The 16,226-nt window shown below is 46.2% G+C and overlaps 1 protein-coding gene across 5 annotated transcripts in view; it reads left to right on the top strand.

Moving 5' to 3' along the window:
- Positions 1-9,562: 9,562 nt before the first annotated feature.
- The window catches only part of PLEKHA6 (pleckstrin homology domain containing A6), a 148,038-nt gene continuing 141,374 nt past the window's right edge, over positions 9,563-16,226 (top strand). For 3 of the 5 annotated variants that reach the window (XM_039535586.1, XM_039535584.1, XM_039535585.1), the window contains exons 1-3: positions 9,564-10,036; positions 10,744-10,820; positions 12,404-12,461. In XM_039535586.1, the coding sequence (XP_039391520.1) occupies positions 9,954-10,036; positions 10,744-10,820; positions 12,404-12,461 (218 nt within the window). In that variant the 5' untranslated portion in view covers positions 9,564-9,953. Of the gene's footprint in view, positions 10,037-10,743; positions 10,821-12,403; positions 12,462-16,226 lie in introns of all 5 variants that reach the window. The other 2 variants (XM_039535583.1, XM_039535581.1) reach the window with 1 other exon arrangement.

The raw sequence follows: 16,226 nt of genomic DNA, 5'->3' as shown, positions 1-16,226 counted from the left end.
GTTTAGGGTCCAGGCTACATGCAGTCAAGATCTTGTATCCCTTTTTGGAACAGTAGGGCTTTAATTTTGATCAGATTTCCATTTGGATAATACATTTTGTCTGCTGAAATTCCCCTTGTAATTGACACTGGATGTAGTATACTTGTATGCTATAGTCAGTATAGATACTTCCCTCTCAAGATATGTAGTGTTATGCTGTTAAATAGCTGTTGTGTTTTTAATAGTGGAGTGAATATATATAGATTAAAGTATTTTGGGATCGTCATTAAAAAACAACAACTTGCTCTCCCCCCTCCATTGGAATTTATTACTTGAGACTTGTTTTGTTTCATGAGCTAAACGTCTAATGCTGCTTTAAATTAGAATCGCTTCTAATGTTTTCCATGTGTTGCTTTGGCATCACTGCCTTAAGTTGTTCATTTTCTTACTTCTGTATGTGTTTCACCAGCTGTAATAGATGAGGAGTGTGTGGTGATTGGTACAGAACAGCAGGCACACAGATCCAGAGGGTGGCTAGGTGCAATGGAGACCTAATCCATGGTACTACCAGCCCATGTCACTGATTTCTTTTCCCCTTCCAAATGATGGTGTATCCATTTTATGCAAACATGCTCATGAGTCCAAGTTTCTTATAGATCAAGGGAAAATATTTTGTTACACACAAAATGGGAGCCAGTTGACAATGTTATGAAAATGTTTGGTTTTTTTGTGGGGGAGGGGGCATGGTGCACCACAATGAAATGCTATATTCAAATATACAATATGTTTTTTAGGTAAGTGTTCATGAAAGTGGCAGTGCAAAAATCACAGTTGTGTACAATTGCAGTTTTCTTAAAAGGGCAACAGGTCACTGTTGGCAGCAGAATAGAATATGTAAAATCAGGTGATGCAGCTACTGTGTAAATCATGCATCAGATTTGGGACTTTACTATTTAGTGAATGAAAGCTTTACTTAAGTCAATTGAATTAAGAGATTCCCATCTTGAATATAGACTGCACAATTGGTCACTATAGCACAGGAAGGATCTAATTGTTTTAAAGAAGCAACAGCATAGAATGCTAAAGATTGTAGGTCTGAAAAATTTGCTGTGAGGAATGGTTTAAAACAATTGTTGGGTTTATGCTCCTTATTAATCCTTTAGATAATTTATTTTACTATGACTGATTCCAATGTTTGTATTAAAGGCTTCAAATAACTACCATTTTTGCATTTTCTCCCATAAAGAGGGAAGTGAGCCCTCACTGCTTCATGCAAAGAGTAATAATATTCATTTGGAATGTGTTATGAGGGAAATGCAAAACCAAAGAGTAGAAATAAATTGAGGAAGCAGATTTCAGTGCCTGGAAGAGGACAAGCCTGGCAAAGCAGGAACATGGGATTACAGTACAAGGAAAAACTGTTTCATGATATCTTACATTATCAGTTACCTCATTGATCTTCCTGTTGAGAGCATAATCTATTGGTATGTAATGTCTCTTGCTAAGCAGATCTCTTAATAATGCAGATTAGTATTTGTTGCTGTTGCAGCTGTATGGGTGTAATAACCATTTTAATCTGCTTTGTGCACTTTTAGTGATTGGTGAACTGGCAGGTGTGAATAGGGAGATGGGGCAGGTTTCCGTGCACTGGAGCTTTAAGTAGGCAGATGGTGCTCTGCGCTTCATTGCCATCTTGTGGTCAGTTCTATTCTTTGAATGCCTCCGTTTTTAGTAAACATGGCCTGCTTGGAGCTAATGTCGCCTGGTGCAGTTGGTGCTTTCCCTGACAGGCCCTGCAGTCTGCAGACAATGGAACCTTCAGTATAAAGCCTTGATGGACATTCAGACAATTGCACTGCACAATTGGCTGACCATTTCTAACAGCAGACTGCTGTCGTAACTGTTTCAGGGGAGCTTGGTGCTTTTGAAAAATGGACCTTTCAATGGTGGTTCTAGAGGCAGTGTTTCAGAAAACAGTAGATTTGAAATTTGACTCTATTTTCAATTTCAAGTCAGTAGCAACAAATGTGAGGAATTAATGATGATGGCTAGGGGGCCAGGCATTACTGGGGGTAGCACTGTGTTTATTTTACCCCTCACAGCATAGTCAATGCACCTGAGTCTGAACCCACAGCTCTCCCTGATCTCTCTTGAACCAAGATTGCCGAACTTGTTTCCATAACAATGGCTTAGAAGGAAAATTATAATTCTTAGGCAATGAGAGAGATCCTGCTCGGCTTGTTGAAACCCTTGGAAATAATACTTGAGTTAATCACTAATAGCTTATCAAATGTCTGAAAGCTATTGTCTCCACATATTCTTACAGTAAATGATCTTTTTCTGAAAAGCTGTTTTAACCCCTTTCTCAAATGTGGCTAAGGTCTGTCTTATGGTCCAGATAATGAATAAAAATCAACACTCTAGGGTACCCTATTTAGTTGAACATAGAATTTAGTTGGTTCACAAGTCAAAAGCTTATTTTTTTCTCCTGTCTGCCAGCACATCTAGTTGCAAGCTGGAATGTGAAAATCTCATTGGTAACTTTGCTTTTTACTTTACTAGTACTAAAGAGGCTGCAATTTGAATTTAGCTGATGTTAGGCAGAGTATACTTTTTTTTCTGTTTAGTTCTGTATCATCTCCACAGGCCTAACAGGAGTAAAATGACAAACAAGCAGCTATGAATAATTGACACACGGAGTAAATATGCTAGCTGCTATTGTTACAGTCAGCTCTGTCAACACCAAATTCCATTTATGCATTGCTTGATATTACTGCATGTTATATATAGTTTTGCCCTACCAGAGAACAGGTTTCCTCAAAAAATCCCCCATGTGGATGGAGGAAGGGGGAATGCACAATGACTGGATCCTAATGAAAATTTCCATTGGCACCTTTTATCCACACTGTAGAACTGATCAGCTATTACTGTGAAAGGAGCTCAGGTTACATCAGTTCCTGGCTGGTTGGTTGTTTCACCAACTGGGAGATGACAATTAAAAAAAAAAAAAAAACCTTGTAAAAGCTGGCCATTTCCCTTGGGAGAAAGAAGCACAAGAAACCATTAGTAGCAGGCGTCCATCTGTTAGTGCTGCCTGATGCTACAGCACGTAATGACAGGTCTGTTGGTAACAAAAACAATTGCTACTTTCCAGTTGGCCCGGTTGTTTGAGGACATCTTGCATGCAACGCCCTTTTTCTGTCTGCTATAGCTGTGTGAAAAAGACAAAGCTTGGGGAAACTAACTATGCAGAAAGCTGTCAAATGTCTAATATTCCATCCCCAGTCCTTCAATTATTGTAATGTTAGATGCTGCGATAGTAGGTGGAACAGTTTCAGAGAGGTGTGATTTTAAATTGATGTTCCTTTAATTGAGGGATTTAATTCCTATTTTAACTATAAAATATCTATTTGTATTAAGTTGTATATAGAAGTTCCTATAGAATATCTATTTGTATCAAGGTTGCATGCAAAGCCCCAACTAAGATCAGGGTCCCATTGTGCTTAATTCTGTACATACATATAGTAAGAGAGAGTCTCTGTCCTGAACAGTTTATAATTTAAATACACAAGACAGGCTGAGGATGGGAGAAAGGAGGGATTATTATCCTAATTTTATCGATGGGGAACTGAGGCCTTGTTGACACACAAACTTGCACCAGTATAAACAGAGCTTGGTTTTTTAAATTGATTTTGTTAAACCTGTGCAAGCCCCTAGGAGAATAGACTTATCAATGTACAACTCTTTTCAGCAGTTTAACTTGTTGGTAAATCTGCTATGTCGGTTGTAAAGACAAAATAAGCAAAGGTGCGTCCACCTGTAACATGTTTGTGACAATTTAAATCTGTTTGCAAACCAATTTTATTTAAATGGATGCAGCTTCTGTGTGTGGAGCAGATGTGAGGCACAGAGATTAAGCAATTTGTTTATGGTCACACACAAAGTTTGTAGCAGAGCTGGGAACTGAAGCCAGAACTAAGCTTCTGTTAAAATGTAGTTATTGTTTAGTTGAGGAGCTCCACAAAAACGAACACACACAATTATACAGACGTGAGCCCTCTTATTGTGAAAACAGTGACCCTGTGTATAGAGAAATTGGATGCAAGTCCCAAGTTGTAAAGCATCTTAATGAACAGGTTGCAATCTCTGTTCCAGTGAAGCTTCTCAGAATGAAGCTTTCTGGGGCGGGGGAGAGGATAAGAGGCTTCCACTGTATTTATACTTAGTATAATTTTACTTTGTATCAGTGACCAGGGCTGCTTATTTTAAATTTTCTCTTTTAAGAAGATTACTTCTCAGCAATGATTTTGTTGGCCAAATCTCAGACTCAAGCCCACTCTTCTCCCAGAGAAAAGATAGGATTTGTATTAGTGTCAGAGAAACACTAGGGAGTGGGATTTGTACTGTGAGACTCTGGGTGGGAGAATAGGTTTACAGTGATACCCTTTCGTATGCTATGAGCCATCACAACTTGTGGAGGATCCCAAATGCCATGGTGACAAGTATTGTGTAAATTTGGGGATGGAGACATATTAGAACAAACACAAACAGTTTCTTAATCATCATACGTGGTGGTAATACTTGCCAGTAAAAGGCTGTTGGACATCTGCTCAGAATGAAGTTATGTGGACTCCATCATGCCAACCTACGTTTTCTCCCTGTGTTTAATGTTCTACAGCGTTCAGCAAAGCACAATAGGATCAACTGAGGGGTTTACAGCAGAACTTGCAGCAGTGATACTGCTCAACATGTTAAGTTTTAAGTCATTAACAATCCAAACAGGAGTATGCAATAATTATACTTACCATTTAGCTAGAACTTACCATCCAAAGATCTCAGAGGGGTGAATATCATTGTCCCCATATTACAGATGGGGAAGCTAAGGCACAGCTGGGTAAATAACTTACCCAAGGTCCTAAAGCAAGGTGGTGGCAAAGCTCGCTCTAGAATCAAGTTTCCAGACTCTCTATTCCCTGCTCAATTAATTATAATTCATGGCCTTCTATATTGCCAATTACATGATGTGACCTATCAGCTAACTTACCAGTCATCTAAACTTACCTTCTCCTCAATGATCCCTAACATGTTTCAAGCTCTGTAGAGTAGTTTAATTGTGTAGGTGGTTGAATGAGCCGTATCTCTGAGGTTGAACAGAGTAACCAAACTGCATGAGCAGAAATAGAGTGATTTCTAAGGGAGAGAAGTGGTCATGGTGGAATAAATTGCTAGTGTAGATTCACTTGAAATTAGGTTGGAATAATTATTATTTAGGCTTGAATTGGGCCAATTCCCTGGGCTTAATCCTATTGTACAATTAATAGTGTATTACTGAGATGTGCTAGAATCCCCTTATAAACATCTTATTGATGCATTCCACTGGAGCACTTGAAAATGTCTTCCTGACAAACTAGTTCTGGTGTAGCATTTCCATTAGGAGAAGAAAATCTTTTGTCCAGAAGGTGGTGCCAGAATTCCTTTACTGAAGCACCGATTATAAATAGGTGTCTGGTTGTGACTTATTCCTCTGATCAGTATAGTCTTTCTGACACTGTTAAGAGATGTGAACTCCATCAGGGGTTACTGTGAGCAAGGGTATTCTGAGGTGTGTGTGTGTTACATTATGGCCACCATACAGTGCTGAGGGTGTTACTGACGTAATATGGATTTTATCTTAATAGAAATAAATAGCTAGTACCCTTTGTTGACTCTGTGTGTGTGTGTGTGTCACACACACACACGTACGTCAACAAAGGGTACTGGCTATTTATTTCTATTTTATATTGCGCTATGCATTCATCATATGGTTGACAGCCTGGATATATTTTATGTCTACACGTTCATCTGCAAGGAGCTCCAAGTGCTTTATGCATTTCTGGGGTTGAGACTAGCCAGTAGCACTGCATAGCTAAAGGAACTTGGGCCAAAGGTGGGTGGCTCCTTCCCATACAGAACTAAGTCCTGTGCATCTTTAACATTCCTGGAATCTTAGTTGTTAAGGTCCCAGCTGAAAGACCTGCATAAAATAAACCTCAGAGCATTTGGTTTATCTGCCTCAGAAGGATGAAGGGCTAAGTTTACCCTGACAGTTTGAATCTGTGATTCCAAGGACGGTAGGAATTTCCTACTTAACTCTTCAACCATTAAGCTGTACCCGTGTGTGTATAACATCAGTGCTCTACCTATCACAGGCCTTTTCAAGGTACTTTGGCCTAAAAGAGTGACCTAGAATGAGTAGATTGCATTGCCACCTTTTCCTTTTTTTTTTTTTTTAAACCTAGCCACACATCGCACTGCTTTTCGCAATCTCTGCAAGCGAAGGCTTTTAGCATTCTCTAGAGTTAATCAGTGGTCAGTCTAGCCACTTGTATTACAAACCTCATTACAGGGCTAAGCTGGCTCCAGCCCCTAAACCAGAACTGGATTGCACCAAGTACACTTGGCTGGGAAGAGGCCTCAGTACAGAAACAGCACCTTACAGACTGGATTTCTCACCAGCTGACAGATAGCAACTAATTGGCAGAACATCATTTCTGAGCGCCCATCCTTTCCTTTAAAAATAAGCTGTGATTGACTGCGCTCCTCCTTATGCACAGGGATGCTCAGCAAGTCTCCTCCTTTTCGGACTGCACCTCACCCTGACGTGGCCTACTATTAATGTCATTCACGCATTTTCCCCTACACCCTCCTCCCAGACAGACACTTTTAGTACTGTAATATCAAGGTCGCAACACACACCAGCCTATGCCAGGAAAGCTGTGAGAGTTAATTCATCTTTTCTCTGTATCTCCTAGGTTTTCCTGCATTTGTGTCATAGTCTTAACAGATTTGGATCTTTATAGCTGGGAGCCCATCCGTGAAGCTCTCTGAGAAACAGGGGAATTGGGACTCCTTGGTTCTCTTCTCAAGATGTTCCAGGAAGTTTCTTCACCTCTCTGTGCCTTGATTTCTCCATCTGTCAAAAGGGCAGTAATCAGACCTATCAGCCAGGAAGGTTGTGATGTTTGATAGATGTATATCTGCAAAGTGCTTTGAAAGCCTCTGCGGACATGCTGCAGAGAAGTGCAAAGTCTTGTCATAACAGTACCTTGTATGGTGCATCTGTGTGCCTGTTCACTTCCTAAGCTGTGCATTTTTGGTGAAGGAATGTTTAAGAAAGGTTTTTTAAAAACCCAACACCCTGCTGGTATTTTCCCCTTGAGTTTCCATTGGATTAAGAAATAAAGAAGGGGGAAAAAAATCTCTTGAGGAAAGTAACAAAAGTTGATTTATTTACCTGACAGAACAGAGCCTGGAGCAGCTCTGGATTCTTGGCAAGGAGTGTATTAAAGCCCTCCAAAAATCCACATATTGTGTACCTTGGAGTCTGGAACAGTTCATGCTGGTTCCTTATGGTAATATTTGATTAGCAAGTTCTTAATAATTGCCATAGGCATTTCCCCTGAGTACATGGGGAAAAGGACTCAGAGGGTGCGGGCTGGGGGAGATTCAGCTTCCCTGGGAGAATTACCCAGGGAAAAAAGAGACTTTTTAAGATCAGATGAGCTTATCCCACATAGTCCCTCATCCTGCAAACCCTTATGCTTGTGTTTAACTTCTAACAGTTCCATTGAAGTCAGTGGGACTTCACACCATATTCAGTGTTAGGTCTGTGCACCAGTGTTTGCAGGATGAGGATCAGGGTCAGGATCCTGTGACTGCACTGTGAGTAGTGATGGGCCCTGCTTCTTCCTGTCATCTCCTAGGTACCTATATCATGCACAAAGTTTACTCAATTGCAGAAAAATAAACGGAACAAGTTTGGCTCTTGATCCAGGAAGCCATGCCATCAGGGCAAACCCCTATGCCCAGATCGACCCCTGTTAACTTAAATGGGGTGCCCTGTGCGCATAGAGGTTTTGCCTGTCCAGAGCAGTTTGCTGGAGTAGGGCATTCGGGAGCCTGCAAACTCTTATGCACAAGTGTGCTCTTGCACATGTGAGGAGCCCTATTATAGTTACTGAGGCTGCTCCCTTAAGTAAAGTTATGGCTGTGTATGTTTGCAGGGTCAAGCTGGTGGGGAAAGAAGTTTGGGGTTGAAAAATGTGATTTTTTAACCTGACAGAGCCTCAGCTAGGATTAGGGCAGCTTATGAACAGATCTCTTGCTACATTTGACTTTTAAAAGCTTTTTTTTAATTATTATTTTTTTACTTAAACCAGCTCAAACCTCCAATCCCTGTCCAAAAGCCAACTATATAATTTCCTCCTCATCTCTTGAAAAAGACCAAAACTATTTAACGTGGCCAAACAGATCACAGAATCCGTTCCTGGCCTGAAACCACAAGTTCCAGATCCCAGGATAAAAAGAAACAGTGGCAGAGTCACCCCTGCTACTGTCGTTCTAGGAGTCTTTCCATTAGAAGCATCCGCCAAAAGTGACAATACGCACCGTTCCTTTGTGCATCAGATCTAAACTGCAATCCTTAGCTGTCCATTATGATTATTCACAATTTAAATTACTGTAGCACCTTGCCTACAAATCTAAAATCAGCTGGGTTGGAAGGCACCCAATTTATTATTTCTATTATGGTATGCTGCTGAGACCTGGACCCCTATGTGCCGGATGGTGTACAGCCACACAATAAGAGACAGTCCCTGCCCCTAAAGAATTTAGGGTGAAATCCTGACCCCACTGAAGTCAATGGGGCTGGAATTTCACTCTTGCAGTCATAAGGTGGGACAAATGAAGTATTATTCCTATTTTAGTGATGGGGATCTTAGGCCGAGAGAGACTAAAGCCCCAATCACATAAGCACATGCTTTAGGCTCATGAGTAATGGTATTAATTTCAACAGGGTTGCTCATGTGTCTAAAGTCACACATAGTGAGGCCTAAGTGACTTACGAAAGGGCCAGATCTCGCCTTAACCGTACTGCCATCCTCCTTTTCATTCCCAACATTAGCCTAGCCAACCCACCAGCATGGTGCCGTGCGAAACCATCACCCAAGGACTGACTAAATCAAAACCACCCTCATCCATTTCCTCATTGTTACACTATGACTTATCAGTCGTGTTTGTCACTCCTGGTCATTCAAAGAGCTATTGAAATATCCCTCTCTCGGGCTTTAGGCAAGCTCCATTCCCTCCAGTTTGAGCAGGGAGCTCCCTTTCACTGAAGCAGCCCTGTCCAGTCCCACTCATTTGGAGAGAGAGTCCTTCATTTGTTGCATTAACTTTTTAAGGCAATGTTTTAAAACAAATCTTCCCCCTACTTGCCATCAAGGGTTTTGAAAAGTACTGCAGAGGTGGAGCCACTTGGGATCACCTTGTTTCCAGTCTCCCTGACACTGTAAGAAGTGCCACCCAAACTCCACCTATCCCCTTTAAAAGAGGTTTAATTGATGGCTGTGAAGAGAGTGAGCGAATACCCGTTGGACAGCCCAGATACTACTGTGTATAATAACCACGATCCCTGCATACTGCCTCTACTTGGCTTTGAGATCTGAAGAGCAGAAGAATTTGACTGTGTTTAACGTTAGCAGGAGAAGGAAGTGAAGACTTCATAATTACGCACTCATGAGTTAATTGATGGTAATTAAATAAAGTAGGCAGTAAAGGAAGTGGCTATGCACTAGCCCTAAGAGTCATGCAGAGAGCTGGTGCTGCAGGAATATCCTGTGTGCTCCAGGTCTTGGGCAAAGCAGCAGGTTGCCTCTGACAGGGTTAAATTTATGGGTCCCCCCCCACCCCACCCCTCCCAGCTGTTTGCAGCAAACAGAGTCTCACTGGAAGGTCTGAACTGAACAAGCATTTGTCTCCTGGAGGGACTGGCTGGGAGGGTTTCTCTAGGTACTAAGCAGCAGCCAGCCTTCTCTTCCCTCCAGCCCTGCCTTGCAAAGAGCACTCTGGTGGGAGCGGCTGACCACAGGGAAGGTCTGAGTTGAGTGGCTTTGGATTTCTCTCCATCTCCTGGCATCCTGCAGCAGGGGGGCTCCATGGCTGATGACATTGACTGGCTGGACCTGCCCGGCAGGTGGACGTATGGAGTGTGTGGAGGTGGGCGAGTCTTCTTCATCAAGTATGTTCAGCTGGCTCTTTGTTTTCCTACTTGCAGTGTGTGTGTGTTTTTCATCTCCCCCCTCCGCAACCTAGTGCATGTTCTGAGCCAGGTGGTGTCTGGACATTGGTGGGAAAGGGGGCTTGGCAGAAGAGCTGAGAGAGAGGGGGACAAGGCAGAAGGAATGGCACAGAGGAGAAGAGGAGGATTGTGGCCAAGCGTAGGGGGTAACTGAACTTCTGGGGGCTGTGGGAGTTAGAGGCCTACCCCCAGTTCTTACTAGTCCTCTTGATGCCTCCACACCTGACCCTACACAGACCTCAGGCATTTTTATTCCTCATTTCCTGTCCCCTTTTATTTCACTGCCTGGGAGGAGTTCAGAGGTGACCCAGCTGATGCTGCTTCTCTCGTGCCCTGAAGCCTGGCACGACTATTGGAAGGAGTGGAGCCCCTCCATAGTGCAGCCACTGATAGCATCTGCTGCCTGGCAAGCTCTTTGAGGGAGCTGTAGACCAGCCCTATCCCTGATCTTCATGACCTCCCTTCTGCCTCCCAATCATGCTACTGGGGACCGATAGAAAAGGGCCCTTGTAAAGCTCCCCTCTGCAGGCAGCAGGGCGAGCACCTACCCCACTCCTCCAGACAGGCGTGATGTATTTGGGAAGCCAGGATGGGAGTCCTCCCCAGAGTCAGGTGCACGTTCTGACATTGTTTGTTGTCCCTCACAGTGATGAGACAAAATCTACCAGCTGGGTGCACCCAGGCACTAGATCCCCCATCCAGAGTGGGCACTTTGCCAGCACAGGTAAGGAACAAGCCTGCTGAAACTGCTAATGGCCGACAGTGTCGTCATGACTGCAACTGCTCCCCTGGTCACATGTGTTTCCCCTTCCCCCTCTGCACAGTTAATAGAACATCCTGCTGCTGACAGTGTTAGACTATCCCCTCTAGATCTACCTTGTAAACACTTTGCTCCTTACGCCAATACTATCAACCTCTTCCAAGAGCTAATATGAATTGTTGGCTAGATTTAGCCCTCAAATTGTTGAAAAGGGGGTTTGATTCCTTTTATTGCTGGGAACCCAGACATGCTAGCATCGGATTGCTGGGTGAGGGAGCCAGAGAGCAAAACTGGCTGGGAACAAGAGTTAAACCAAGCTGAGTGAAATACTGGAATTCAGCTTGCAGCCTCAGTGGTGAAAACTAAATTAGCTTCACAGACTGTTCCGCTTCCAATGGTCTGCAACATTCTGCTGCAGTTCAGGGACACTGAATCTGTCTCTGCACACACCCATGGGGTTTCCAAAGGGGAGTGGGTGGGCTGTGGTGTACTGAGGATGGTGGGAGTTGCAAGTTGTCTCTTTGAATGTGGGGAGCCAGGGTTCCCTGGTCCTGCTTGCATGCTAGGGGGGGCTCTGCAGTGACACCTGGGAGCAGGTGTAAGGTGGGGGTCAGTTGTGCCTCTCTGTTTTAGGGTGCAGCCCGCTTTTGTGTGTCTCTGGTTTGGGGTTCTTATGTGTTATCATTCTGAATTCAAAGAAATCAAGTCACGTTACGTTACAACCTGCTGGCAGGAGCATTTGTTTTTATGTAACTTCACAGCACACACACAGGGCACATAACTGGGCCCAACTTGAAAGGAGCCTAATTTCCAGAGGGCGGGCACTCAGCACTGTCTGAAAATTGGATCTCTTTATGGGGTCTCAAGTTTGAGGGCAGGGGCCCAAATCACTAGGTCCTTGGAAATGCTGTGAGCATATGAACAAGTGAGTTGGCGGTGTCCCTGAATCTACTTCTGTGCTGCTGTCCTCTGTGCGCTTCAGCAGATCTCCGTAAAAACGTAGGGGAAGAGCTAAAAACAACATGGGTTGTAATTTCTAAATCAGCCTGGGTTGGGAGGGAGGGTGTCAAGATGGGTCACTTTCAGCTGAAATTTCCTGAGATGCAGCATTCCAGGTGCACAGTAATTGGTTTGTAACTTGGGAACAGACAGAGTTGTCAGACCGGAACTGTCTCAGTGGCCCGTCTATTCCGGTACCTCACCTCCTGCCTCCCAAGAACTAGCTCGTTGTCTACCTGGTCCCTCCCCTTTCTCAACAATGACCAGTGATGGGTGGGAGAAGTGGAAAGACTGCACTTAACTGTGCAGTACTATCTCATGTGAGGGAAGCTCCTCTGAGCTTAGCTGTCAATCAGTTTGTGCCCCAAAGGCTGGTATCCTGGAATAATTTTGAGCCTGCCTAATGTAACCGCAGAAGATATTCTTATTCAAATGAGTCCTTTCTTGAAAGGTAATAAGCTAAACATTGCATCCGTAATATCCTGCAACAGGGAGTTCCGCTCTTGAACAGATGAATGATGTCTGCTTTTGCTGTTGTATCTTTTCAGACATGCCCAAAGGCTGGGAGACAGGCACCACACGCCAGGGGGCCATATATTTCATCAAGTAAGTGGGAAGGTTTTTGTTGTTGTTTTGCTAACTTTAGGAGCTATTTGCTCTCCCCTCCTCCCCCTCTGCAAATGCCTTTAACTGTTTTCTGGGCTGGGGAAGTGGGTATAAACTGGGAGAGCAGAACTATTGGGTGATTACTGCCCTGGCTGAAAATGTTGGAAGGGCAGGTGGGGCTGACACTGCTATAACGTTTGATGGCTCGTTGTGCACTGTATGCAGCTATGCTGTGGGCAGGATTGCTTCAGACGCCGATGTGCTGGTAGGGGGGTGAGTGGGTGGGGGTGTGGAGTTGGGTGGACAATTGCTATCTTCAGATCACGCATTGCTCCGGCAGCACTGAGTCTGTTGCACCTGCCCTCAGTGGGACTAAAGGACAATGCTGAAAAGGAGGGTAGCAGCTGAAACCCCATCTATGGCAGAGCTCCCAGTGTTGCTACAAGCAGTGGAGTGGAACCTGTGTTAGCACTGTCGGAAACTAGGCAGAGGCTTGATAGCAGCGTGTGGTGCCTTGTCCTTATATACCCAGACAATGCCTTTCAGAGGAGGCCTGAATTACCTGCTGCAATCAGCAAAATCCTCCCATCATGCTTAGGGGTTGCATATCTCTTAAGCAGGAGATTTGCTGGAGCCAGGACTCCTGCCAGTTGTTGCTGAGGAGGGATGAGGCTTGGCGCTCGTCCAGCTGGGCACCGCCCACAGTTCTCCCAGACCCCGGTGCGGTCTTTTCAGTAGCTAACACTGGCTGTGGTCCCAGTGGCTAATTCCAGATTGTCAGGTCTGGCCCACTCACTACTTTGGCTGGGCTCCAACTTGCTGCATGGATGATGGGGTCTACAGATGAGGCCTGCTGGAATTGGCATTGTCTTGTGTCTTTCCTTCCCCAGTGCAAACTCCTCCCACACCACCCACCAAATCCACACAGAGCAGAGGGTAAATTGGCATCGCTCCATTGACTTCAGCAGAGGTGCACTGATAACGGCTGAGGCTCTATCCTAAAGTTTCTATAGCCTGCCCAGCCGTAGGCTGAGCTTACACTCTGGCAGGTGCGGTGACTCGGGTGATAGGCTCTGCAACCGGGCACGTCCATGGATAGCTGAATTTCCCTCCCAACCCCAGCTAGGATCCCTTCTTCTGGAGAGGCTGCATCCGAAGCAGACACCCCCTACTGCCCCTCTGTCCAGGAGACAGGGCTGGTGCAGCACCAGCTTTGATGTTAGATGAACAAGCTGTGAGATTTCCCATTGGGTCATTCCCAGCATCTGCTGAGAGAGCTTGTATCAGGAGGAACTGGGGACCACATTCAGGGCTGGTTCCCTTGCATTGAGGAGAAGCCCCGCTGTGCCACTGGTATTTCAGACCCCAACACTTCTAGCAGGGGCTTCAGAGGGCTCTGCAACATCGCAGGCAAAAACAACTAGCCCAGACCATCCTGTATCCAGCACTATTTGCATGAAAATAGGCTCTTCCTTTAGGGAAAAGCCTTGCTGAGTAAGAACTTTCTCTAATATTTTTGGATCCTCCTAGAGAACCAAATTCAGAATTAGGGTGACCAGATGTCTCGATTTTATAGGGACAGTCCCGATTTTTGGGTCTTTTTCTTATATAGGCTCCTATTACCCCCACCCCCATCCTGATTTTTTCACATTTGCGGTCTGGTCACCCTACACAGAATTCTGTCGCTGCTACAGCGGGGTTTTAAACCAAACCCCAGACAGGCTCTCCAGTCCTATGGGCCGGATCCTCAGCCAATGGAAACGATTGTTAATTATTTGTGTTGCTGCAGCCATGACCCAGGACCCTATGGTGCTAGGCACTGTATAAACACAGAGCAAAAGGACGCTCCTGCCCAAAAGCTTGCACCCTAGGTAAATCAGCACAACTCCTTTGATTTCCACCAGCTGAGGATCTGGCCCTACTGTACTCTTCCCAGAACTGTGTTGGCGTCTTCCTTGTTGCATTCCATAGGACTTTCCCCTCTATGATTTTTTTCTGGGGTGGGGAGTGTTGCTTTCTCCCCGATTCACTTCCTGCCTTAAATTGGGGCCATCTTGTCTGTGACTGCAGTGGGTTGCTGTGGAAAGGATTCTGATGCCCCAGATGGGAGGATTATGGCTCCAGTGGCACTTGGTTCAGCCTTCCTTTCTGCAAAGGCACTAAGCAGAGTTCCAGCTTACTGCGTGGCTGGCGTTTCCGAGGAGATCTCTACACCGTGGTCCTATCTGCTCTGTGGAGTGGCCTCAGAGTGCACAGAGGCCACAGCACTGGGTGCATGCAATAAATACCTCGAGAGATCAAAAATCCTAAGGTGGCTGATTAGCGGCCTAGATCATACTCTCTCTGGGCGAGGACTGTCTTCTGTTACTTGCTTGTGCAGCACACAGTCCTGCTGGGCTCTGAGCCTTGACCAGGGGCGGCTCTAGGCACCAGCAAAACAAGCTGGTGCCTAGGGCGGCAAAATCTAGGGGGCGTCCCCCGCGGCCGGGGGGGGCGCGGCAGGCTGGGCCGGCGGACCTGCCGCAGTCATGCCTGCGGGAGGTCCACCGGAGCCCCGGGAGGACCGGACCTGCCGCAGGCATGACTGCGGAGGGGGCGCTCGTCCCGCGGCTCGGCAGGTCAAGCGGAGCCGCCGGACCTGCGAACCGTCCACAGCCGCGGGGGGTCCAGCCGAGCCACGTGGGACCAGCAGTCATGCCCGCGGGAGGTCCGCTGCTCCCGCGGCTCCGGGGCGCCTCCCACGCATGACTGCTTGGGGCGGCCAAAACGCTAGAGCCGCCCCTGGCCTTGACTGGGCTCCTAGGAGCTACCCAGTAATAAAGCGGCAGTTGCAATAAGCAGAGGGTTTGCCCAGGTGCCTTGGCTAGAGCTTCCTCCCGTGCCACCCCTCCTGTCTGTTGTGCTCTGTGTAGTTCTGTTTGCCTGCTGCTCTCCACACTATCTGCATATTCCCTGCAAAGCACTCTGCAATGCAAGGTGCTGTCGATGTGGCCGCATTTGCAACAGTTTCCCACGAGATGGTGCCAAAGTGTGCAGGAAATGCACAATGTGCAGCTTTAGAGGTCTGTGTGTGCACGTGTGTGTGTGTGTGTCACTTCACATTTCCACACACGTGAGGTGCAACCCTCCATGGTAAAATGCATGGTGGGCAGAATCTTGATTGAGTGTCCTTTGGTGCCGGTGTGTGGTGCAGGGAGGAGGGTGGTGGGTAGTAAGAGTGAGCAGCTTAGCACCGGGCTACTATATTGGTCCTTAGCCACCATTTTAGTGTGACTGGCTCTGTGAAATCGCTCCCTGCCCTGTCTGCTCCAGTCCCTGGGTCAGCCTGGCCCTCTGGGGAGGAAGGGAGCATTGGCCATTGCCGTCCGTGCTGGCTGGATAGTTGGACTCCTCTCCCGGCATGGAGGTGGTGAGGGGAAAGCGCTTTCCCCTCTCACTGCCTCGCCTCGCTCTGCTCATCAGAATTGTGCCCAGAGCAGGCAGCAGGGGCCCTAGGCACAGGGGCTCTAGAACTGACCACCGGCCTGTGGGCCAAGGCTTCTCCCACTGTGGTGAGGGATAAGGGATTCAAACAGCACCCAGCTGGGGGCTGACTCTTGTCAGCAGGGCCGGCTTTAGGCCAATTCCACCAATTCCCCCGAATCGGGCCCCGCGCCTAAGAGGGCCCTGCGCCCAGTGAGAATCCCTTCCCTGGCTAGAGGCGCCTTTTTAATTTTTACTCACCCGGCGGCGCTCCGGGTCTTCAGTGGCATTTTGGCGGCGGGT

This window comes from Mauremys reevesii, linkage group 4 (genome assembly GCF_016161935.1).
Source record: "Mauremys reevesii isolate NIE-2019 linkage group 4, ASM1616193v1, whole genome shotgun sequence".
Classification (NCBI taxonomy): Eukaryota; Metazoa; Chordata; order Testudines; family Geoemydidae; genus Mauremys; species Mauremys reevesii.
This window is presented reverse-complemented; position numbering and strand designations above follow the sequence as displayed.